A 26,831-nucleotide genomic window follows, 5' to 3' on the forward strand; every position below is an offset into this window, starting at 1 on the left:
CTGGTCAAATTCGCTATTACGACGACCTGTAAAGTCGCCGAAAATCGTAATAATTTCGATGTGGAAAATTATACGATTACCAAAGTCGCCTTTGGATTTAACTTCGCCGATCACCGAGTAATTTAGTCACAAATTCGCTGATCAGTTAAATATGCTAGTTCAGTCTGCGAAGTTGTCAAATTCGCCGATAGCACAAATTCGCTGGATCAGTAAATTTGGAAACTTAATCTTTTTGAAATTCTGAAGATTTTATCTCCACTCCAACGAAAATCTACAAAATCAAACAACCTAATCAGCTAAAAATTTTCGAAAAAATATGAAGAACTGATGAAAAATCACGAAGAACAGTCTTCGAATCTTCAAGTCTTTCACCCAAAATTCTTCACACAATCAACCAAAAACTTCCCAGAAATCCTGCAAAACACCAAAATCAAACACACAAACTGATCAAACACAACCAAATTCGCAGAAAATTATCAAAACTCAAAAATTTCGAAAACCCTAATTTTCTGTTTCAAAAATTTTCGAAAAAACTTCCTGTTTCTGCAGCAAACAATTCTGAACCGAGCCTTCAAGAGCCTAATGCTCTGATACCAATTGTAGGTCCCTTTGACGTGTATGGATCTTCACAGAATTGTCAATCTAATCAAGAGTGCGGAATCCTCTTGATCAGAATATAGCAGAAATCGTAGAAATAGAAATCAGTAATCACTTTCAAACCGGATCTTTATTGATTAACTATCAAACTGATTACAATCAATCAAGATCCTCACACACTCAAATTCGTCCAAGCCTAGCTCTCACGAATTTCAATGTCTCTCAAACTCTGTTTTGGCTGATTAACCTAAACCCTAAAGCCTAACCTTGTTTATATAACACAAGGTTTACAACTGGGCTAGGTTAAACACTCTTGAGAGCGGCAAACTAAAAAGTCAACCAATGAGAGTGTGCCATGTCAAAGTGGTAAACTATGCTCAAAAGTGTTTGCAGTGGTTAAACACTTGGTGAAGTGGTAAACTATTTTTTTTAAATGAAAAAAGGTGTGATTGGTTGAGATTGGAATGGACCCCACCCACACTACCCTCTCTGTCTCTCACACTACCCTCTCTCCCTCATGGTTCCCGCACGGCAAACGGTCACCGCATGACTAACCAAACCGACGCGGCAAAGGGGTTGGCGGCGGTGTTGCCGCGCGGCAAACCACTTTGCCACTTCCCTTTGCCGCTCCACACCGTATACCCTAACTCATATAAAAAATATTGGGTGTTAAAATAGATTCCTAAGTGTCAAATAGATTGAGCCTTACAAATTAGAAAAAAGGAAAGTGAGTGCATTAAGGTGCTGTTTGTTTTTTCAGATGTAAAATATCTGTAGTCTGCGGACCACATCTGCAAGCATCTGCAAGAGAAGATGTGGCCCAAATGTCTGCAGTCTGCAAGGAGAAGAGGGTTTGTTTTTTTCCTTCAAAACCAACTTCACACACACAACACACAACACAACACAACACACACCCAAGAGTTCTCTCTCTGCTCTCTCTCTCTCTCTTTACAATTTCTCTCTCTACAACCACCACCACCACCGCACCACCTCTGCCACCACCACCACCGCACCACCTCCGCCATCACACCACCGCCATCACACCCAAGGGCGGACCCACATTGAGTGAGTCGGGGTCCACGGACCCCAATGTTTTTAAAAAAATTAGTAGATTCGGTATTTAAAATTGTATAAGGGCCCCATAAATACAATTAGGTGGAAACCATAGAAATAAAAGGAAAGCTGGTGTGGTGGTAAATCACTAAATCCCCTTCTTTTCCAATAAGAGGTCATGGGTTCAATTCTTGTATAAGCCAGTTTTTTCTCTTTTTTTTAAATGTAGTTCAAACCTCGCTTTGACCCGACCCGAACGAGGACTGACCCGAAAATTTTAACATTTTGTTATGAAAATTTTGAACACCGAAAATAATGGACCCCATTGAAAAAAAATCCTGGGTCCGCCACTGATCACACCACCGCCTCTCTCTCTCTCTACGGTCTCTCTCTCACAGAACTCTCTCTCTCTCTACAACCACCACCACCACCTCACCATCTCCGCCACCACCACCGCACCACCTCCGCCATCACACCACCGCCTCTCTCTCTCTCTCTCTACGGCCTCTCTCTCTCTCTCTCTACGGTCTCTCTCTCTCACGGGTCTCTCTCTCTCTCACAGGTCTCTCTCTCTTACAGGTCTCTCTCTCTCTCTCAGATCTCTCTCTCTCTCTCACAGGTCTCTCTCTCTACGATCTCTCTCTCTCTCTCTCACAGATCTCTCTCTCTCTCTCTATCTACGGTCTCCCTAAAATTGATGGGTTTGGTGGTGGTGGGTTTTGACGATGGTGGTGGTGGAGGTGGCGGCTGAGAGGTAGGAGGTGGTGGCAGGTGGAGGTGGTGGCGGGGAGGTTGTGGCAGGGGAGAAGAAGAAGAAGAAGGGTGGGTGGTTTGTGTGAAGATCTGATCTCATTTGTGAAGCTATCATACATAGCTTATTTTTTAAGCTATTAAAAGCTATTTGAAAGATCTTTTTTTTTTTAAACAAACAGTCTTCAAGAGCTTATGTCTGCCCGCCCGCAGACATAAGCTCTTTACAAACATTTTAAGCAAAAACAAACGGAACCTAAATGATTTAATTTAAATCATCAACGAACGTGAATCTCGTGCAAAGGAATTGAAAGAAATAGTATGATAAACTTCAATTGATATTTATCGATAGATCTAGTACCTTTTTCATTTTTTTTGTCTTTTAATATTATACCATTTTGGATTTCTATGGTAGCAAAGTGGATGAATGAGTAAGTTATATTTAACATCAAAATCCGTACTAATTCAAATCTGAAATCAAGTACACTCAACTACAAAATCAATTGTAATGCATTATAGAGATTCCAGTTTTACGTATCTTGGATACAAATCTAATGTGGCCTGAACCCAATAGAGAAAAAAGAGTTTTAGAAGGGAATTGTTTTCTGTGATAATTTTCTGACGCATTCATTAAAATGGAAAAGTCCCTAAATAGGGTTACAAGGAAAAGGAAACGTGCATGCATGCTACGTGGAAACCATGGGACATGCCCCACTTTCTTCCATGATTGAAGGAAATATACAGAACCACTAAATCAACAACTACCCTGTGACTAGGAATTAAGAAACGTGTAACAAATGCAATTTAATGAAACGTGTAACAATGCAAGATAGATACGGTGGCTGATGACATGGCACGAAAGTCCACATCAAAATCCCAATCTATCACTGGGCTTTAAAAATCCTGAAAATTGATGATGACCATCTTGAGAAGAAACGCATTATTATGTTGGGCTCCGGGTTTTCATAGTAAAGCATTCGTTTCTTGGGTTTAAAGAGGTATCTAGAACCATATGTTGATCGAATAACATCTCCTAAGAGAGGATATTGCAGCCACGCAAATAAAAAGATGGGCATCACCGCAAACAAGCTAATAACAATCGGCATCCATCTCAAACCGTTCTTGTAAAGTACGAAAAAGCTGACGCTAAAAGCGATGGTCATGGTTGTTATAGAGAGGAAAAGAGTTGATAGACCCAACATTAACTTTTTGGGTAACGACTGCAAGAAATCACGTTCGGCATAACGAGATGTGAGGATAGATAAAAACATAAGAATCGAAGCTGCGGATGCAAATAGAGAAATGGCATCAGCAACCACAAAAACCATAAAGGTTGGGTCAGAATGAAAAACAGGGATACCCTCAGTTTGGTTCCTCCCACCTTGGCTGTATCCACCTGGTACCGTAAAAGCGGCTGCAAATACTATGGTGGCAATAAGGGCAGCAACCACCATACATTGACTAGCTGTTTCTTTCATCCACTTCTCGCCTTGTACAACTAGATCTTTGTGTTCTTTAGTGAATAACTCATGTGGTGTTAGACCATCTTTGTTCTTCCTTTCTCTATAAGAAGATGGGATCATAGCCTCCACTTCCTATATAACAAAATAGAATTTTAGTTAGTTATCACCAACTTTTTTGGTTATTATTCCTACATTATAATATATATATATATATATATATATATATATATATATTACCTGGAACCATAATAGTTCTCGTTGCATTTGTAAAGCAACACCAGATACATCTTGAAGGCGCTTTTGTTTTGCGCTCTTTCCGACTAAATGTAACATATTGTTTTCATGTTCATCTTTTAAAGGAGTAATCAAATCCTTCATTGAGCCAATCTCATACAATAAGTTATAGATACCCTCATGACGATGTTTAACAGCAATGTGAAATATACTTTGGTTATTCTCATTGACCTTCCAAATTAAATCAGGATACATGCGGATGAGCTCAACTATAAATTTAGTATTACCCACTTCTGCAGCAACAAATAATACACGTGAAGAGTATGTTGGTTTTGCCTTTGCTGGCTCTTTTGTAACAGTCGAAGAAGAAGGTAGTGTTGGCTTTTGGATTTCAACTGAAATTTTGTCAAGTTTTTCGGAAATGAGTTTTAGCAGATGCAACTTTTGATCTTCCTTGTTATAAGGTAGCCTGTCATCTTTTTTAACTGGATCGGGTTGCCCTCTTAATATGTCATCAATTTCCTTCTTCGGTAATTTTACAACATTTTTCCAAATGGTCCTTAGTAATTGCAATGCTTCACCATCCTTTTTAGGTGGAACTGGCTTTGAAGGGCGAGCAAAGACTGCAAGAAACAATATAAAATGAGCCAAATTAATGAAAGACAATGCTTATGAGCAATAAATGATACATGGGGTTGGGATCAAAATTGACCCATAAATATGGCACTGAAGATTCTTACCCCAGTTGAATGATTTCTTAAATACATTTGATGTTGTTCTAGAAAATGCCTCAGGCTTTTTAGCCAAAACTCCAAGTACATTCCCACTACTAGCAAGTTCTGGAATATCTTGCACAATCTGTAGTGCGATATCTGAGAATACACGAAAATTAATTTTGTGTGTGTTACTTAGCCAAGCAACAAAAGCGAAAAAAAGAAAAGAAAATATACAGATCCTTTTCTACTACAACATATGAGAATGTTTACCGAACAAATTGGCTTCAACACACTTCTGAAGCAGCCAAGCACGATTCTCACGAGTCCAGCCATCATCACCCAATTTATTAGATTGACTGTAAAGATATTCCACTGTGGCATGGTCTCCAAATAAGGTAGCCATATAGAGTGGCATCATATTTGAACTACCAGGAATTATGAGCAAAGCACGATTCTTTTTTACCAAAATCTTAACCATTTCAACATTTCCAGCTGCAGCCGCTAAACACAGTGCGGTGTTGAAACTTTTATTTTGAAGTTCTAAATCTTTTGTTTCCATCATCCCCACCAGATTTTTCACAAATTCTTGCATCCTCTTTGATTTATCAGCGGATGCTGCAATGTGAAGTGGGGTCTCACAATTTTCAGTGATGCTACACCGCAGCAACGGCAACTCTGGGTTTTTATCAATAATGGCTTTTGCAGCTTTCCAATCGCCTTTTATTGATGCTTCGTAGAGGGGGATAGCAACATTGATGTAATCTTCTCTTCTCCCTTAAAAGTAGCTCCAAGCCGAATTCAATATTATTTTCATTTCATCCATGCATATTTGCACACAATAATTTGCTTGTATTGTTCTCTTAGAATGAAAACTAATACACATATGTAGCACTTTCCAAACAATAGAATATAGTATGAAGGGGGTGTTTGGGTTAGCTTATTTTGGAGTAACTTATGACTTATAAAAGTTAATAAGTTGTTTTTGTAGTGTTTGGATTAACTTATTTATGAAGGTTTTGTGCGTTGAGAAGTTATTTTTGAGAAGTTAGAATTTCTAACTTCTCACTTATCACTTATATAAGCTAATAAGTCCTTATTGAAAAGGAATCCCAAACACCACCGAAGTTTTATAAAAAAGAAAAAACCCCTGCTTTCCCATATATTAAGTTTTATAATAAGTACTTTTAATAAAACATTGTTAAGTATCGTATCGTATATGTCTCGTATAAGTATCGTATAGGCCTATGGATGTAGTATCGTATTGTATAATGTAGTATACGTCTCGTATAGGCCTATAGGTGTAGTATAGTATCTTATCCTATCGTATCGTATAGTGTAGTATAGGTCCTATATAGGCCTATATGTGTAATATCGTATCGTATAAGTCTCGTAAAGGCCTATAGATGTAGTATCATATCGTATCGTATCATATAGTGTAGTACGTCTCGTATAGGCTCTTATAGGCCTCATATAGGCTTTTAGGTATAGTATAAGTCCCAAGGTGTAGCATCGTATCATAATGCATTGTATAGATGTAATATAGGTTCTATACTGGACCTAAACTACACCTATAGATAGGCCTTTGTGAGAACTATACTACACCTAAACAATACGATGCTATACTATACTACACCTATAGGCCTATACGGGAGTTGTATCATATCCTATCGTATTGTATTGTATCGTATCATATTATATAGTATAGTATAGTATCATCTCGTAATTTATAGTATAGTATCGTATCGTATCATGGAGTGTCGTGTAAGTCTCGTATAGATCCCCTATAGGTCTTGTATAGGCCTATACGGGACTTAAACTACACATGTAGTCCTATACGGAACCTATACTACACCTATAGGCCTATACTACAACTATACGATACGATGCTATAGTATACTATACTGTAATACACCTATAGAAATATACGGGACCTGTACTACACCTATACGATATTATACTATAGTATACGATAAGGTATGATACTATACTACACCTATAGGCCTATACGAAACTTATACTACACTATATGATACGATACGATACTACACCACCGAAGTTTTATAAAAAAGAAAAAACCCCTGCTTTCCCATATAGTTAAGTTTTATAATAAGTACTTTTAAAAAAATTGTTAAGTATCGTATCGTATATGTCTCGTATAAGTATCGTATAGGCCTATGGATGTAGTATCGTATTGTATAATGTAGTTTAGGTCTCGTATAGGGCTATAGGTGTAGTATAGTATCTTATCCTATCGTATCGTATAGTATAGTGTAGTATAGATCCTCTATCATAGTTATTAAAGGCGCTAGGCGCACAAGGCACATAGGCCTCGCCTGGGGCCTATGTGCAAAGCGCAAAAAAAGCAAGGACCTGAGAAAAATAAAGCGCGTAATGAAAAAAAATTAAAAATATATTATGTATTAGAAAAAGAATACTATTCTTTAAATAGAATGAACAAAATCTATTATATAACACTTTATATCATTTATTTAGTACCAAAGGTTCTAAAATACTAGTATATTAGTGTAGAAAAGTAGTTTTCCTTGGATAAAAGTACGGATCTGGCAAGAATCTTGCCGGAATTTAGAAAATTTGGCCGGAAACTCTCCGGAATCTAGGAATCTCGCAGGAATGTGCACCTGAACCATCACCTGGAGAATTAAAGCGCAATTTCTTCGACTCAAGGCGCAACTGCCTTGCCTCACCTGAAAAATGGGCCTAGACGCAAGAGGCGATGGCTTTTAACAACTAGGTCCTGTATAGGCCTATATGTGTAATATCGTATCGTATAAGTCTCGTAAAGGCCTATAGATGTAGTATCGTATCGTATCGTATCATATAGTGTAGTACGTCTCGTATAGGCTTTTATAGGCCTCATATTGGCTTTTAGGTGTAGGAAAGTCCCAAGGTGTAGTATCGTATCGTATTGTATTGTATTGTATAGATGTAGTATAGGTTCTATACGGGACCTAAACTACACCTATAGATAGGCCTATGTGAGAACTATACTACACTTAAACAATACGATGCTATACAATACTACACCTATAGGCGTATACGAGAGTTGTATCGTATCCTATAGTATCCTATCGTATTGTATCGTATCGTATCATATTATATAGTATAGTATAGTATCGTCTCGTATTTTTTAGTATAGTATCGTATCATAGAGTGTCGTGTAAGTCCGTATAGATCCCCTATAGGTCTTGTATAGGCCTATACGGGACCTAAACTACACCTGTAGTCCTATACGGGACCTATACTACACCTATAGGCCTATACTACAACTATACGATACGATGCTATAGTATACTATACTATAATACACCTATAGAAATATACGGGACCTGTACTACACCTATACGATACGATATTATACTATACTATACTATACTATACGATAAGATATGATACTATACTACACCTATAGGCCTATACGAAACTTATACTACACTATATGATACGATACTACACCCATAGGCCCATATGAGGCCAATACGGGACCTATACGAGACTTATACTGTACTATACGATAGTTAACAATGTTTTTATTTTATTTTTATTTTTTTATAAAAAGTACTTATTATATAACTTTGCTAAAACGATAAATATTGTATAGAAATGCTAAAAAAATCTTTATATACGCCCCGTATAGGCCTATACGAGGCGTATATGAGGGAAAAAACCATTCTAACCCTGGTTTGGGCTACGTATAGCCCTCAAACTAGGGGTAAAATGCTCTTTTTTTTTCCTATACGCAGTGTATAGGTCTATAAGTGTACAGGACATGGTATGATTCTCTTGGAAACTGAAAAAGGCTATACGCCTCTTCTTATAGGCCTAAACGGGCATATATATGTGTCCTAATGGGTGTGCTGTGTGTAAATAGGCAAATGAGTGTGTGAATATGTACACCCTTAAAAAATTAATCAGGGTGAATAGTGTCCTTAAATATATAGACGGATAGTAACATTTTCTTATTCCTCCCTTTACAACCACTTTTTAAAATATATATAATGGAATGTTCCTCCCCTCACGACCACTTTTTAACTCCCCTCACAACCATTTTTTAAAATATACAGAATGGGATGTAAATGAAGATTAAATTAAAGTGATCAAACACAAAACTATTTTCAAACTCATAAACTAATAATAGCAGGTATGGTTTAAAGGAGTAAGTAGGTAAAATAACTTACCGTCAAGTAGATCTGGAAGAGGATGTAGGGGAGTAAGTGAACCAAACGGAATGATGACATCGCCCTTATCCTCACTGATTGAGACTAATGGCGCAGCTGGTACTTGTTTCTTCTGCACACCCAGGCCATTAATGAATATTAATCAAAGTTCTAGTAACAGAGAGAGAGAGGGTTTGATGATGGGTCTGAAAATACCTCAGCCATTAGTTAGTTATATAAACGAAAATAACCTTCAAGTTTGATTATCTGCAGTCACACCACTGATATGAATGAAAATAACCTTCAAGTTTAACGGGTGCATTTTGACAACATGAGGTACTAAGAGTAACAGAGAGTGAGGACTCACCAATTGATGACGAGGAAAAAAGACTTCAGATTTGATTGTCTAACATGGATCCGATCCATGGTTAATAAAGGAACTTTTTGTTTAGGTCAACGTCAACCCTTTACTTTTAAATATCTTCCTAGTTCCTAGTAGTTATTCACACACTCATTATATTTTCTTCTTCTTATTATCTATATCTTAAAGTACAATTCTTGCCACCGACCATACTAACCCCTATTCTTTGATTAAATCACACTTTTGGCCCCTCCAACCTAGGGCTGTCCAAAAAGCTCGTGGCTCGGATTTAGCTCGGAAAAAGCTCGCTCGGTATAGCTCGGTTTGAAAGTGAGCCGAGCCGACTCAGCTCGGTTAGAAAGTGAGCCTAGCTCAGCTTGGCTCGTGACGAGCCAAATTGGCTAGGTTTGGCTCGCTTGGTAGCTCGGCTCGGCTTAGCTCGAATTATTTTACTTATAATATATTTTATTTTTATATCCATGTAATATATTACAAAAAAGTGATTATTTTTTACATGTATTTAGGCTTGTAGTTTGATATCTATGACATATTTAAAGGTTGATTAACGTGCTAATAAACAAATATTGTATTTACTTGAAATATATAACTTATTTTGCGTTGTTGAACGTGATTTTGGCTTGTAATGTATTAGGTTGAACTTATTTTGAATATATTTTTTTGAAGTATTGAATAGTATTTTAGAATACTAAATTTTGAAGCTATGTATTAATTTTTAATTTTAAAATCGAGCCAAACCAAGCGAACCGAGCTAGCTCGGTTTAAAACCAAGCGAACCGAGCCAGCTCAGTTTAAAACCAAGCCGAGCTCGAGCTTAGATTTTCAGCTCGGTTTCAAATCCGAGCCGAGCCGAGCCAACTCGGTTTATAAACGAGCCGAGCCCGAGCTTGCCCTAGCTCGACTCGGCTCATGAACAGCCCTACTCCAACCATATTAACCCCATTCGTTGTTAAACCTAGGGTTGTTCACGAGCCGAACCGAACCGATCAGACCTTTGCTCGTGCTCGGTTCGTTTACAAACCGATCCGAACCGAACCGAGCGTTTTTTCAACCGAGCCAAAGTCGAGCGAGCGTCTTTCGATCCGAGCATCTTTCGAACGAACGTCGAGCAAGTATCGAGCGTTGCAGAATAAACAAGGAAAGTGACGATGGGAGTGCTAGTTATTAGAATAAAGTGCAGTTTTCGTTCCTGATGTTTCGTCCAATAGAACACAAGTAAAAATTTAACAAATAACAAGGAATACAAAAACACTCAACTAGTTCTATCGAGATTAACTAAGCGGGAAGATAAATCACCGACCGGTTGAAACATACCCTTGTTCTATCGGAATTTTGAAATTGAATGGATCGGTTGAAGCTAAACCCTTGCGCGTTGGCGTCTTGGGGAGTGGCGACAGAGAAATCGAATAACGATGGCCAATGGGGGTTTGATTAGGGTCTTGCACTTCTGAATCAAATGGCGGGTTGAGACTTGAGTATTGATCGACGTTTCATATTTAGTATTTGAAATTTTGACTCAATTACTCAAATGGACATTTAAGTATTGGATAATGGACTATTGGTATTGGATATCAATTCTAATTACTTAAATGAGCTCTATTTGGATCTTGGACCAAACATTATTAATGTTGGTTTCTAGTCATTTCATTAAATATGATACATACACAAACACAAATATATATGTATATATATATATATATTAAAAGATAAATCGAGCCAACCGAGCCGAACCGAACTAAGCGGGCCTTTGCTCGTGCTCGATTTGTTTACAAACCGAGCCGATCCGAACCGAGCATTTTTTTAATCAAGCTGAATCGAACGAGCAAATTTCGAGCATTTTTCGAGCGAGCATCGAACGAGCGTCGAGCGCCGAGCAATTTGAACAGCCCTAGTTAAACCTCACTTTTAGCCCATGTATGCATATTATGTTTCTGACAATACAAACTCATTCTTTGTTAAATCATACTTTTAGCCCATGTATACTAATATCATTTTTACCCCTTTATGCATCTTAAGTTTAGAAAATATCATTTTCCCCTCCTTTAACTTCCTATGAACGTTATAAAATGTCAGTTTGATCCCCCGAGTGTATCCTTACGACTTAATATATGTTAAGCTGAAGGTATGTTAAGTATTATGCATGAAGGTTTTTATTTAAACTTTAATCCCCCCCCCCCCCCCCCCCCGAGTTTCTAATGTTTTAACTTTAATCACCCTTTTTTTTTTCATTTTTAGTTTAAGAAACATTATTTTCTCGCGTGGTTGTGTTAGTATAAATTAACATTTCAACGACAAAAGTAGTAAATTCACGTAAATGTTTTTTTGGGAAACGTACTTAGGCCAAATGTAATATTTACGTGTTAGTATAAATTCACATTTCGACGAAAACGGTATAAATTCACGTAGAAGTTTTTTTTGGGAAACGTAGTAGGCCAGATATAATGCGTTTTCATTCTTATTTGTATGTACGTATTCAGTTGGTCTATGATTTGACGTAAATTAAAAAAGAACATTTATTTTTCTAACGTGCTTATTTTTATGTACATTTCCGTATAAATCCACATTTCGATGTAGATGGTATAAATTCACTTTTCGACATATTTTTTGTTTTTAAACTCGTAATTATTTTGTATTTAATAACGGACTTTACTTATAACAACCCTAAAGAAAACCGACACCCTCGTAATATTTTCGGACACCTAAAAATATTTAAAATATCTCAATATGTCCCTAAAAACACCCCATACGCGAAAATGTGAAATCTGGCGAAACCCTGGGCCGCCATGTGGCCCAACACCTGTTGAACCTATATGCTGACCCGGATCAGCTACGCTGTTGACCAGCGTTGACGCGGGCCGCGTAGGCCTTCGCCTACATTTACGCGGGCCGCGAGAAACTCAAGATCAGCCCCTATATAAGGAGGCATCGGGCCTTCAGTCAAATTCGTTCAGATTTCTTTCTGAATCTCAAAACTGAAGTGTAGGCATTATACACGGGTATAATACCCCCTAAATAGCGAGGTTCTACTCCGTTGTAAGTATCATAACCCCTGGAGACGTATTATATACTTTGCCCGACTGATCTAGGGTTCCGTAACGGAAGTCATGGTTCTGCCTGACGTAGTCGTTGGAATGCCGTCTCGGGGAGGGTATTGCTAATGTTAAAATGGGTTATTATACTAACACGTGTGCATTTGTGTAAATTATAGATTGTCACCAGGAAACCCTAAAGGATAATCTAAGACAGCATGTGAGTAATCTCCTTTTTGTAAATTGTTTTTACAAAACCTCACTTAATTAATTATATATTAAACAGTTATTGAGTATTTGTAAGGATACAATTATCGTCGGTATGTTGGGGTTTTGTATACAAAATTTGTTACCACCTGGTCAAGGAATAACATTTCCACAAGTCGGGTTTGACAGTACCGTGGGTGGTAATTAGTATGACTTGGAAACAAATGTAATTGCGAGATCGCCCTCAATACTATACAATGGTTTTTATTTAAACTGGATTAAACTGGGATTCACTCACCAGTATTTCCCACTGACAAAATGTTTTTAAAACGCGTTTCAGGTAACAAAATGTGAAAGCCAAATAGATACCAGCTGGACAGCACTGAAGGCTTGGAAAAGTGGCCATAAAGTTACCTAAAATAAAATAGATGTTTTTATTAAATAAAAATAAGATTTATTCCTATGAAAATGTGTGTACTGCAAACTTGGGTTTTATCCCATGTGTTTAATGTTATGAAAAGTGTGGTATTTTACTCTGATTAAATATTTCCTAACTACGGTCCTGATGAAAATTCCGCTGCCAAATTAGACAATAACAAGATACCACCAAAGCTGGCCGCAGCCGCCCGTTCCTGTCTTTGTATAGGGGGACGGGGGTTGCGACAAAAGGTGGTATCAGAGCTAAGCCACTGATTCAGCCACAGAAGTGTTCTGCTGACACCAAAATTCAAAGTGTTAGGAAATAAATTACGAAAATACGGGCATAATTGTATTTTCTTGTTATGTGTTATCTGACTATTTGTTAGTTTACAGTATGAGCGACCAAGGACCATCTGAAGCGTACCGTCAATTGTCTGGTTCGCCTAGAAGCGAAGGTGCCTCTTCTAAGCCTGCCCTCTCGGGGTACTCTGCTGATACGGAAGAAGGAATATTCGTGTTTAAGGCTTAATCTGAAGCGCCATTTCCTCAGAAAAAGAGGGGATGGTTCAGTAAGGGAGCACACGAGCGTAGAAAACGTATGAAAAAGTTGCAAGAACAAAGAGTGTTAGCAGCAGCTAAGAGAGAAACCGATGCCCATACCCAAGACATGCTTAATAGAAGCCTAGCCAATTTCCATATCTTAGCAACCACTGCAGCTGACCCTAACCTGGAGCAAATGTTAGCACCTCAACCCCTACCCCTGTTCCCTAACCAACCCATGGAAATAGAAAATCCTGAAAATCAAGTGGAAATGCATGATTTCAACCCGGAGGAGATACCTAGGGTACCAGCAGCAAATCCCTTAGACCCAAATTATGAACCCTGGTGGGATGACGTTAGGGACTATGTGCAACGCTACCCGATACACGAAGATTTGCCCATGCCCAATCTAGGAGCCTACCCAGGTTTGGACCCTCTAGATACCTATTACGATAACGATGCATACATTAGAGAGATTCTAGAAAATCCTTACCCATACCAGGCCCCTATACCTCCGTACCAGGATCCCGCACCCCAGATTCCGAACTCGGTCCTAGAACCTGCACCCCCAATGAGTGCAGAAAACGTACAAGAGCTTAGGACATTTGGCGAGGAAATTTTAGAAAGTAGTGAAAGGATGAGACAGGTGGGAGAGCGACTCGTCTGGAAGTACGACGAGCGCAATATGGATTTCTGGATGAATCCATATCCGTAGAAGTAATGGTGGAGAAGGTTATAATAAAATAATATATAATATGTGTGTTTGAGAAAAAACTACGGATGCCTATTACTAGTAGTGTAACTTTAAATTTCAGTCGGTATTGTAACTTTAAATTTCAGTACTGGTGTGTAATAGATGCCTACTATAAGAAAGAGTAAAAGTCGCAATGCTCGACGTTTTTGATCCACCTGTGTGTTGTGTGATTTGGTTGTATTAAATATTATTTTGCGATATTAATATGTGGTAAATGTTTAAAATTCAGAAGGATAACGAAGTGAATCAGGAAAACCAGAACGATAATATCCAGAATGACAATAACCCGAATAATGAGAATCCGAGCAACAATAACAATGGAAACCAAGTGGATAATAGTGCTATCCAACACATAGTGGCACAAGGAATCATAGATGCAATGCCCTTTATTATTCAAACTGTTAAAGAAGCGGATAATAGAAGTAAGCATAGCAGTAAGCGACCAATTGAACCAGAACACAACGTGAACAATGGACCCGTACTTCAAGTGCCCATTCCCAAAAGAAGAAGAACCATGCCTTATGGTTGTTCTTACAAAGAATTATGGTCCTGCAAACTAATAGAATTCTCGGGCAGTGAAGGACCCATTGCAGCTCTACGCTGGATAGAAAAGACTGAGGTTGTTTTAAAAATAAGCAAGTGCGCTGAAGAAGATAAGATAATGTTTGCCTCCAATCTGTTTAAAAACTCAGCCTTAGAATGGTGGAATACTATCCTCCATTCAAGAGGAAGTGATAGGGTGTACAACATGAAATTGGAGGAATTTAAAAATATGGTAGAAAGGAAATTCCGCCCTCCCAATGAAAAGGAACAGATAGCGAATAAATTTCTGAACCTTAGGATGACCGGGGTAGATAGTAAGGGCTATACTACCACATTCTTTGAATATGCTAGAATAGTACCAACCCTTGCATCACCCGAACCAGTATTAATCTCCCGTTATATCTGGGGATTAATTGGAGAGATTAGGCATGTAGTCAAGGCAGCTAGACCTCAAACTATAGAAGAAGCGGTAGAACTAGCAAATACCTTGATAGATGAGTTAATCCGTACTAGAGAAGAAGACCAGAGGAGAAACCTAACCCAAAGGCTTACTCAAGAATTCCATTCTGGGAATTCCAACCGAAGGAACTTAGGTTCTATCTCTGCACCCTACTGCAGGATCTACAAGAAGAAGCATTCGGGAAAATGCTTCCCTCATTGCAATTTCTGCAAGGTACCAGGACACAAGGAAGAAGATTGTAAGAGGAAATCTAGTAATGGACTGTGCTTCAACTATGGAGAAAAAAGTCATATCAAGTCAAACTGCCCAAAATTGGCTCCAGCTGCTAACAACAAGAACACTAAAAATGCTAGAGCATTTGTTCTGACTGCAGATGAAGCCAAGATGATTCCGGACGTGATAACCGGTATTTTTTTAGTTAATGATGTTTTTGCTAAAGTATTATTTGACTCTGGTGCAAACCAAAGTTTTATTAATACTTCGTTTTGCAAACTTTTAAATCAATCATTAACTAAACTCCCACAAGAATGTCTAGTAGAGACAGCAAATGGAGAAACCGTTAGGATTCTTGAAATCTTGCAGGGGGCAAGAATAGAAATTCTAAATCAAAAATTTATTGCAAACCTTTACCCAATGAATCTGGCAGGATTTGACATTGTATTAGGAATGGATTGGTTAATAGCCAATAAAGCCAGTATTTTATGTGATCATAAGTCAATTCAAGTAAATTCACGAAGGGGTAAAAAGATCACAATTAAAGGAGATAAGCCATCTAGATTCACAAAATTCATTTCTGTGATGAAAACTGCAAGTTGTATAAGAAAAGGATCTATAGTGTATTTGATTTCTATAATCACTAACACTAAAGGAAAAGAGCTAAAAGACATTCCAGTAGTGTCTCAATTTTCAGATGTATTTCCAGAAGAATTGCCAGGGTTACCGCCTGACAGGGAAGTTGAATTTAGAATCCATCTGCTACCAGGAACAACACCGATTGCCAAAGCACCTTACCGTTTGGCACCCGCCGAAATGCAGGAACTGAAGAAACAGTTAGATGAATTATTGGCGGAAGGATTCATACAGCCAAGCTCATCGCCATGGGGAGCACCGATACTGTTCGTCAAAAAGAAGGACGGATCAATGCGTATGTGCATTGACTACCGTGAATTAAACAAGGTCACAATTAAGAATCGGTACCCATTACCAACGATTGATGATCTGTTTGATCAACTTCAAGGAGCTCGATTTTTCTCTAAAATCGATTTAAGATCGGGATATCATCAATTAAAGGTACATGAAGAGGACATTCCTAAAACTGCGGTCAGAACAAGGTATTGTCATTATGAATTTACTGTAATGCCAATTGGTTTAACCAATGCCCCAGCTGCATTTATGGACATGAAGAACCGAATATGTAAGCCATATTTGGATAAATTCATAATTGTTTTTATTGATGATATTCTCATTTATTCTAAAAGTAAAGAGGATCATGCAAAGCATTTGCACGCACTTCTAAGTTTATTAAAAAAGGAAAAGCTTTACGCTAAGTTTTCAAAGTGCGAATTTTGGTTAGAACAGGTACAGTTTCTTGGACATCTAGTCAATCATGAAGGAATTCATGTGGATCCCATAAAAATCGAGGCAATTACCAAATGGAAAACCCCTGAGTCACCAACCGGGATTAGAAGTTTCTTAGGATTGGCTGGTTATTATAGAAGATTTATTCGAGATTTTTCTAGAATAGCCATTCCCTTAACTAAGTTAACCTGTAAATCTGTTAAGTTTGAATGGGGACCAAAACAGGAAGAAACGTTTAGAATTCTTAAGTAAAGACTAACCCATGCACCCATATTAGCGTTACCAGAAGGAACTAAAGACTTTATAGTCTATTGTGACGCTTCTAAGTTAGGTTACGGATGTGTATTAATGCAACGTCAGAAGGTTATAGCTTATGCATCTAGACAACTTAAGAATCATGAAGAAAATTATTCAACCCATGATTTGGAATTAGGAGACATAATTTTTTCCCTTAAGATTTGGAGAAATTACCTTTATGGTAGTAAGTTTACCATTTTTACAGATCGTAAGAGTTTAAGGTATGTTTTTGGGCAAAAAGAGTTAAATATGAGACAAAGACGCTGGATGGAAATGCTTAGTGACTATGATTGTGATATCCAATATCATGAAGGAAAAGCAAATGTAGTGGCAGATACTTTAAGCCGAAAGTATCACGAAAAGCCAAAAAAGGTACGTTCTCTTAAATTAAATCTACAAGTAGATTTAGATGATCAGATTAGAATAGCACAAGAATCAGTAATCATGGAAGATACTAAAAAATTAAAAGGAATGATTAAGGAATTAGAACAAGTAACAGATGGAATTTGGAGATTCCATGAAAAGAGAATGTGGATACCTAAATTAGGAAACCTACACCATCGTATATTAGAAGAAGCCCATAAGTCTAAGTATACGATGCATCCAGGAAGAGATAAGATGTATCAAGATTTAAGAAAGAATTTCTGGTGGATATGAATGAAAAAGGATATAGCAGCTTACGTTTCTAAGTGTTTAACCTGTTCGCAAGTTAAAGCTGAACATCAGAAACCCTCAGGTTTGTTGCAGCAGCTAGAAATGCCAGTTAGGAAATGGGAATTGATAACAATGGATTTTGTTACCAAATTACCCAAAACAAGAAAAGGTAATGATACAATCTGGGTGATTGTAGACAGGCTAACTAAATCAGCTTATTTCCTACCAATGAAGGAAACTTTCAGTATGGAACAATTAGCCAAATTGTATGTAAATGAAATTGTTTCATTACATGGAATTCCTTTATCAATTGTTTCTGATAGGGATAGCCGTTTTACCTCTCATTTTTGTCAAGTTTCCAAAAAGCAATGGGAACTAAGTAAAATCTAAGCACCGCTTATCATCCTCAAACGGACGGTCAAAGAGAAAGGACAATTCAGACAATGGAGGACATGCTTAGAGCCCGTGTAATTGATTTCGGAGGTAATTGGGACGATCACTTACCATTAATCGAATTTTCTTATAATAACAGTTATCACACAAGTATCAATGCTGCACCATTCGAAGCACTTTATGGACGAAAGTGCAGAACCCCTGTCTGTTGGGCAGAAATTGTGAAAAAGCAACTATCTGGACCTGAGATAGTGCAGGAAACAACCGACAAGATCATTCAAGTCAAGGAACAACTGAAAGCAGCACGTGATCGACAGAAGAACTATGCTGATAACCGACGTAAACCGTTGGAATTTCAAGTAGGAGATAAAGTATTGTTAAAAGTCTCTCCCTGGAAAGGAGTAGTAAGATTCATCAAAAGAGGGAAGCTAAGTCCCAGGTATGTTGGACCTTTTGAGATTATTAGAAGAATAGGAACTATAGCTTATCAGCTACAACTGACAGAGGAAATGACAGGAATACATGATGTATTTGACGTATCTAATCTCAAGAAATGCTTTGCCGATGAATCATTTGTAGTACCTCTTAAGGATATAGAGGTAAATGAACAACTCAAGTTTGTAGAAAGGCCTCTACAGATTGAAGACAGGAAAGTCAAGAACCTCAAGCACAAGAGATTAGTTCTGGTCAAAGTGAAGTGGGACTCCAAAAGAGGACCAGAATACACATGGGAGCTTGAATCAGAAATGCAAAGGAAATATCCACACCTGTTCCAGTAGGTCTCGAGGACGAGCTCTAAAACAAGGTGGGGAGGATATAACAACCCTAAAGAAAACCGACACCCTCGTAATATTTTCCGATACCCTAAAAATATTTAAAATATCTCAATATGTCCCTAAAAACACCCCATACGCGAAAACGGACCCCAAATACCTTTAATATTACTAAAAATAATTAAAAATCAAATTTGGTTTTGTCGCGGGCCACATAGCCCATAGCTACGGCTTACGTGGGCCGCGACAAGGTGAAATCTGGCGAAACCCTGGGCCGCCACGTGGCCCAACACCTGTTGAACCTATATGCTGACCCGGATCAGCTATGCTGTTGACCAGCGTTGACGCGGGCCGCGTAGGCCTTCGCCTACATTTACGCGGGCCGCGAGAAACTCAAGATCAGCCCCTATATAAGGAGGCATCGGGCCTTCAGTCGAATTCGTTCAGATTTCTTTTCTCAATCTCAAAACTGAAGTGTAGGCATTATAAATGGGTGTAATACCCACCCTAAATAGCGAGGTTCTGCTCCGTTGTAAGTATCATAACTCCTGGAGACGTATTAGATACTCTGCCCGATTGATCTAGGGTTCCGTAACGGCTGTCGTGGTTCTACCCGACGTAGTCGTTGGAATGCCGTCTCGGGGAGGGTATTGCTAATGTTAAAATGGGTTATTATACTAACACGTGTGCATTTTTGTAAATTATAGATTGTCACCAGGAAACCCTAAAGGATAATCTAAGACAACAATGTGAGTAATCTCCTTTTTGTAAATTGATTTTACAAAACCTCACTTAATTAATTATATATTAAACAGTTATTGAGTATTTATAAGAATACAATTATCGTCGGTATGTTGGGGTTTTGTATACAAAATTTGTTACCACCTGGTCAAGGAGTAACATTTCAACAAGTCGGGTTTGACAGTACCATGGGTGGTAATTAGTATGACTTGGAAACAAATGTAATTGCAAGATCGCCCTCAATAATGTACAATGGTTTTTATTTAAACTGGATTAAACTGGGATTCACTCACCAGTATTTCCCACTGACAAAATATTTTTGAAACGCGTTTCAGGTAACAAAAATGTGAAAGCCAAATAGAAGCCAGTTGGACAGCACTGAAGGCTTGGAAAAGTGGCAATAAAGTTACCTAAAATAAAATAGATGTTTTTATTAAATAAAAATAGGATTTATTCCTATGAAAATGTGCGTACTGCAAACTTGGGTTTTATCCCATGTGTTTAATGTTATGAAAAGTGTGGTATTTTACTCTGATTAAATATTTCCTAACTACGGTCCTGATGAAAATTCCGCTGCCAAATTAAACAATAACAAGATACCACCGAAGCTGGCCGCGGCCGCCCGTTCCTGTCTTTGTATAGGGGGACGGGGGTTGCGACATAACTAACTCAATTAGTTGTATCATTAACTTAAAATTTTTTGGACCAATAGGTCCTGAGTTCGATTCCCACAAGAGGGGTTTTTTCTAATATTTATTGCGTTTCCTCCTGAATTGATGTATAGGCATTATGCCTAGTGGAGATGGATATAATCGGGTGGTTTCACTGGTGGCACGATGATACTCCAGTGATTCAAATTTGTTGTTCAAAAAAAATTTAAAATTTGTTGTTCAAAAAAAAAAACTAATTTAAAATTTTTACTTAACTAGGTTTAAATAAATTCGCTGCGTTGCGGCGAACTTTATTTTTTATTTAATATGTGTTTTGAAATCACTACGAGTGCGTTGCGAACGGAACCATTGACAAGAATAAAAAGAAAACGTAGAAAAAAACACTAAAAGATAACCGAAAGAAAATCAACAAAAAAGTTGTATGGTAACGATGTTGTTCGTATGAAACCCGTGGTCAGAGATGAGCAATGGTATTGGGTACCGGTACCGATTTTCCCGAACAAAAAGATCTTAAGTACCAATTCGGTACCGACTTTTGGCGTTCTTGGTACCGGTGCGCTACTGTTTTTTACCTTCATATACTGGTACCGTAACCGGTATTTTCGGTACCAATACCGATTCGGTATCGGTTGGCATCGAGCCCATCCCTACCATTGGGAAAAAAATCATAAAAAGTTAAAGAAAATCAACAAAAAAAGTTGTACGATACCGTTGTTCGTACGTTACCCGTGATCAGGGATAAGCAAATGGTACCGCGTAGCAGTACCGAATTTCCCAAACTAAAAGATTTTCAATATCCATTCGGTACTCACTTTTGGCGTTTTCTGTACCAGGCTGGTGCCGGTTTTTACCTTCATGTACAGATACCGGACAGGACCGTATCGGTATTTTCGATACCGGTTGACACCAAGCTTATCCCAACCCGTAATAAAAAAAATAATTAAATTAAAGTTGGTTAAAGTTAAGAAAAATATGAAAATGTATTTAATTTAAAAAGTAAGAAAATAATTATTGTTATAATAGTAGAATAATAAAAGTATTTAAAAAACTATATTTTACTTTATAATAATAAAACACTATTCATTACGTTGTGTTTTTAATATATGTATACTAGGTTAGAACCCCGTATAATACACGGGTTAAATAAATGTAATTTTATTTACCAAATAATAAAAATGAAATAGAAGTATTATTACATGAAATGAAAGTCTAATACATGAAATACATGAAATAAAGGTATAAAAGCTAGAAATATATAAAAAAATAAATGATTCGGTTCAGTTAATTTCGGTTAACCGATGGTAAAAAACTATCCATTAACCGACTTTCGGTTAATTCGGTTTCGGTTAATTTCGGTTCGGTTTTGTTGGTATTCGGTTCGGTTTCGGTTAACGGTTCGGTTATTGCACACCCCTATTTTTAGTGTACGTTTTTGTTAATTTCAAGAAAAATAATTTTGAAATCGAATAAATATTTCAAAAGACTATTATCTCCTATACGAATTGTTTAAAATTATATTCAGTTCGGTTAATTTCGGTTAACCGATCGTAAAAAAAATATCCGTTAACCGACTTTCGGTTAATTCGGTTTCGGTTAATTTCGGTTCGGTTTTGTCGATTTTCGGTTAACGGTTCGGTTATTGCACACCCCTAATTTAGTGTACGTTTTTGTTAATTGAAGATAAATAATTTTGAAATCTAATAAATATTTCAAAAGACTATATTATCTCCTATCCGAATTGTTTAAAATTAAATTAAATTTTATTTTATAATTATCTTTTAATTAATATTAATTATAATTAAGTAGAAGATAGAGATGAGAAAACTAAAAAATAGATGGCTTTATTGGTTTCTTTTATTATATAGTATAGTATAGATATGTATATGTATATGTATATGTATAATATAATAAGCAAATAAATAAGTATATTCAAAATCATCCATACACGGATACCGCTTTTTACAGATTTTGGATACAAGTCCTAATCTATTTCCGGGCTTTGAATAAACCAAAAGTTACAGATGAGCATCTTGAAAAGAAGCGCATTATGATGGACCTTCGGTTTTCATAGTAAAGCATGCGTTTCTTGGGTCTAAATAAGTACCTAGAACCATATGTTGATCGGCCAACATCTCCTAAGAGAGGATATTGCAGCCAAGCAAATAAGACGACAGGCATCACGGCAAACAAGCTGATAACGATTGGCATCCATACCAAACCGTTCTTGTAAAGTACGAAAAAGCTGACACTAAAGGCGATGGTCATGGTTGTTATAGAGAGGAAAAGAGTTGCTAGACCCAACATTAACTTTTGAGGCAACGATTGCAAGAAATCACGTTCAGCATAACGAGAAGTTAGGATAGATAAAAACATAAGAATCGAAGCTGCGGATGCGAATAGAGAAATAGCGTCAGCCACCACAAAGACCATAAAGGTTACTTCGGAATGAAATATAGGGATACCACTACTTTGATTGTATCCGCCAGGAACAGTAAACGCTGCAGCAAATACTATGGTTGCAATAAGGGCAGCAACCACCATACATTGACTAGACGTTTCTTTCATCCACTTCTCACCTTGTGCGAGTAGATCTTTGTGTTCTTTAGTGAATAACTCATGAGGTGTTAAACCGTCTTTGTTCCTCCGTTCCCTATAAGAAGGTGGGATCATCTCCTCCACCTCCTACAACAAATTAGATTGTAAATTATCGTCTATTGGGTTATAATAACATACATGTGAAATAACGAAGTAAAAAAACGAAAATAAAGAATGAAAAGTGTACCTTGAACCACAATAGTTCCCGTTGCATCTGTAAAGCAACTCCGGATACATCTTGAAGCCGCTTTTGTTTGGCGCTTTTCCCAACTAAATGCAACATATTATTGTCATTTTCATCTCTTAGAGGAGTAATCAGATCCTTCATTGAGCCTATCTCATACAATAAGTTGTAGATACCCTCATGGCGATGTTTGACAGCAATGTGAAATATACTTTGATTATTGTCATTGACCTTCCATATTAAATCGGGATATACACGGATGAGCTCAACTATAAATTCAGTATTGCCCATTTCTGCAGCAATAAATAGTATACGAGAAGAGTACGTTTTCCTTGCATTTCCCATGGATGGCACTCTAGTGACACTCGCAGAAGGCCCTGCAGTTAATTTTTGAATTTGGACAGGCATTTTCACCATATGTTCAGAAATGAGTTTTAGTAGATGCAACTTTTGATCTTCCTTATTATAAGGTAGCCTGTCGTCTTTTTTAGGTGGATCAGCCTGCCCCCTTAATATGTCATCAATCTCCTTCTTCGGCTTTTTTGCAATATTTTTCCAAATAATTCTTAGTAATTTTAATGCTTCCCCATCCTTTTTTGGTGGCCGTGGTTTTGAACGGCGTGCAAAAGCTACACGAAACAATAGAAAAGAAGTGAAACTATTGAAAGATAATGCTTACATACAGGGGCGGATTTAGCATGGTTCCATGGGTTCCCAGGAACCCATTCGATGAAGAAAGTTACATATAAATGATAGATGAAGCTGGATATTAGTAGGTTAGGATCTCTATAACCAAAAGTGAAATTTTATTTCGATTTTAATTATGTATAATAGCATTATGAAGTAAAGATTCTTACCCAAAATTTTCTTCAATATATTTGATGTCTCTCCAGAAAATGCATCCGGCTTTCTAGCCAAAATTCCAAGGACAGTTGCATCACTAGCAAGTTCTGAACGGTCTGTCACTATCTTTAGCGCGATATCTGAAAAGAACAAGAAAAAAAAAATACTTTTTGGGTGGAATTTTTTTTTCCAAGTAACAATGCCAAAAAATAAGGATTTTTTTACTACAATATGCTAGAATGTTTACCGAACAGATTGGCTTCAACGCATTTTTGAAGTAGCCAACCACGGTTCTGCGGATTCCAGCCATCATCACGCAACCCCTTGGATTCATTATAAAGATATTCCACCGTTGCATGTTGTCCAAATAAGGCAGCCATATAGAGCGGCATCATTTGTTGACTACCAGCAATATTGAGCAAGGCACGGTTCTTATTGACCAAAATTTTAACCATTTCAACATTTCCAGCTGCAGCTGCTAAACAGAGGGCAGTGTTGGAAGTGCTGTTTTGAAGTTCCAAGTCTTGCTTTGTCATTATCTGCACCAGATTATTCACAAAGTCTTGCATCCGTTTTGATTTATCAGCCGAGGCTGCAATGTGCAGTGCTGTTTCACAATTTTCTGTGATGCTACACCGTATCAAGTCTGGATTATTATCAAGAATGACTTTAGCTGTTTTCCAGTCCCCTTTAATTGATGCTTCATAAAGGGGGATTCCGACATCGATGTAACGTTCTCTGTTGCCTTTAAAGCAGTTCCAAACCAAAGTTAGTATAATAATTTGGTTGTCTCAATCTCTTAACATCATAACTAATATAAGAAATTATTGAAGCACCTTCCAAACAATGGAATGCAGTATAAAGTTTATTAAAATAGTCCCAAAAGGAAGCTTGATAGTTGTTTAACCGTTAAAGAATCTAACAAATAGTCAAATACAGTTAATAATGCTGATTTTTGTCCCCATATTCATCATAATCATACTCAGTAAATCCCACCAATAGCAAAGCTAAGGTAGTGTTTGAGGAGGATAAGATGTAGACAGCCTTACCTCTACCCCGTAGGAATAGAGATGCTGCTTCTAGTGAGACCCCCGGCCCGATAGTAGTTTTGCATAAAGCCTTGGACATTAGGCACATAACACTCAACAATTAAGACAAAGGCCAATTAGTGCACGTACTCCCTTGTCTTTCGGCTATCAATGCCACCACATGATGCATGATTAACCATCCCCCTCTTTTAACGTTATTTTCACAAAATTAGTAAAATAACGTTAAAATTAGTGCACTTTTACTTTTGCCCCCTGAGCGCCCACACATATATACATTATATGTGCATACCACAACTGATTGTTCCTAATCCTATGAGCAACAAACTCAACAAATAGAGGCACCCATGGGAGCGGTGCGGATCGACATGGTGAATACCGGTTTCACACAACAAATGGGAGGATTTTAAAGTTATTTTAACCATTGTTAAATCACACAAGTGTATTTCTTGATCATAAAATATGTTTAAATATGTTTTGTGAACCAGTGAGTCATAAAGCATCTTTTAACTTATACTAGACTTCAGCCACCCAGATCCATATTTCATATTAAATAAATAGCTCAAAGGATTACCGTCAAGTAGAGTTCGAAGAGGTAGAATCGGTTGTGGAGGTCTTTGGGGTGCAGTAACCGGAACGATGATTTGGTCTTTCTGCGGCTGGTCCACGGGCTTTTCCTCATCGATTGAGGTTAACTGCACACCTGGTTGTTTGCTCTGCACAGCCATACCCTAAGTTAATGATATTCAAATTTGATTAACAGAACAGAGAGGGTCTGAAAATACCTCAGCCATTAGTTAGTTATATGAATTATTAAAAAGCGTTCAAGTTTGATTATCTGCAGTCAGTCACACCATTAATGATCAGAAACTTATTTTTTTTGACATCATGAGTAAGAACTAAGAAGTGTATGAGTGAGAGAGTGTACCTCAGCGATAACTGGAGAGAAAAACTGAAAAAAGTCTTCAGATTTGATTGTCTGAATCTGAACATGGATCTATGGTTAACAAAGGAATTTTGTTTTGGTCAACTACAAAACTTTACTTTTAAATATCTTTACGCGTCATTTAATATATTTTTATTATTTTTAACATATAATATTGAATAACATTTATTTTTTCTTATTCCTGTTTTTATTTTAATTAATTCTACAGAAATGAAATGTTTTTTTATTAAAACCAGCGGATCTGGATGATATTACTAATTTTTAAGACAAGAAACCTCTTCGGCTTTGTCTCCTCTCCTCCGTACTTTTACAATATTGTAATTTTAGCCTCTTAATTTTGGTCGGTGGCTGCTAAATCAAAAGCCACCGACATTGTTTGTTTATATATGTTTTGAAAGCAAAGATATAAACAAGTATTTGGATCAAATGGCTAAGACATGTGGTCTGCAAGAATTTCACGTAAGTTCAAATCTGACTTTTTAAATGGTTTCCTTCAACTGCATTTCTTCTTTTTTTTTTCTTATACAGTTCAGTTGTTAATTTCATCTTCATAAACAAAAGCCTTTTAATCTTTTTTTTTTTTTTTGTGTAAACGTTTTTCCTCTAAGGCAAAAACTTTTTAATTTTCTTTTTTTCAAACATTTCTTTTCCTGTAATATATATTCTCACTTTTTCTTTTGTTTTCTCTTTTTTTTTAAAGCTATTTAACTTTAGTTAAAAATCAACTATACATTTTGTTATAATTTTTAAAACGTTTTTCTCCTTTAGCGATCTAACAAAAATCAAATAA

At 37.2% G+C, this 26,831-nt stretch overlaps 2 protein-coding genes across 4 annotated transcripts; both read right to left on the reverse strand.

Annotated features, from left to right (window-relative positions):
* Positions 1-2,985: 2,985 nt before the first annotated feature.
* On the reverse strand, positions 2,986-9,429 carry LOC110878567. Of its 3 annotated transcripts, none has more exons than XM_022126906.2 (7): positions 9,356-9,429; positions 9,205-9,255; positions 9,010-9,121; positions 5,084-5,587; positions 4,838-4,969; positions 4,101-4,720; positions 2,986-3,995 (listed from the first exon to the last, which is right to left on the reverse strand). In XM_022126906.2, the coding sequence occupies exons 2-7, from the start codon at positions 9,211-9,213 to the stop codon at positions 3,285-3,287; spliced, it is 2,088 nt and encodes a 695-aa protein (XP_021982598.1). In that variant the 5' UTR covers positions 9,214-9,255; positions 9,356-9,429; the 3' UTR covers positions 2,986-3,284. The 3 variants fall into 3 exon arrangements, with proteins under 3 accessions (XP_021982598.1, XP_021982600.1, XP_035833463.1); XM_022126908.2 differs by having other exon boundaries at positions 9,205-9,269; XM_035977570.1 differs by lacking the exon at positions 9,356-9,429 and having other exon boundaries at positions 9,205-9,341.
* A 12,903-nt stretch (positions 9,430-22,332) lies between these two features.
* Positions 22,333-26,136, reverse strand: LOC110878566 (ankyrin repeat-containing protein ITN1). The gene is made up of 7 exons (XM_022126904.2): positions 26,024-26,136; positions 25,881-25,933; positions 25,670-25,811; positions 24,297-24,794; positions 24,064-24,189; positions 23,210-23,835; positions 22,333-23,109 (listed from the first exon to the last, which is right to left on the reverse strand). Exons 2-7 carry the CDS (start codon positions 25,887-25,889, stop codon positions 22,414-22,416), a joined length of 2,097 nt encoding a protein of 698 aa, XP_021982596.1. The 5' UTR covers positions 25,890-25,933; positions 26,024-26,136; the 3' UTR covers positions 22,333-22,413.
* Between the last annotated feature and the right edge of the window lie 695 nt (positions 26,137-26,831).

This window comes from Helianthus annuus, chromosome 9 (genome assembly GCF_002127325.2).
Source record: "Helianthus annuus cultivar XRQ/B chromosome 9, HanXRQr2.0-SUNRISE, whole genome shotgun sequence".
Taxonomy (NCBI): domain Eukaryota; kingdom Viridiplantae; phylum Streptophyta; class Magnoliopsida; order Asterales; family Asteraceae; genus Helianthus; species Helianthus annuus.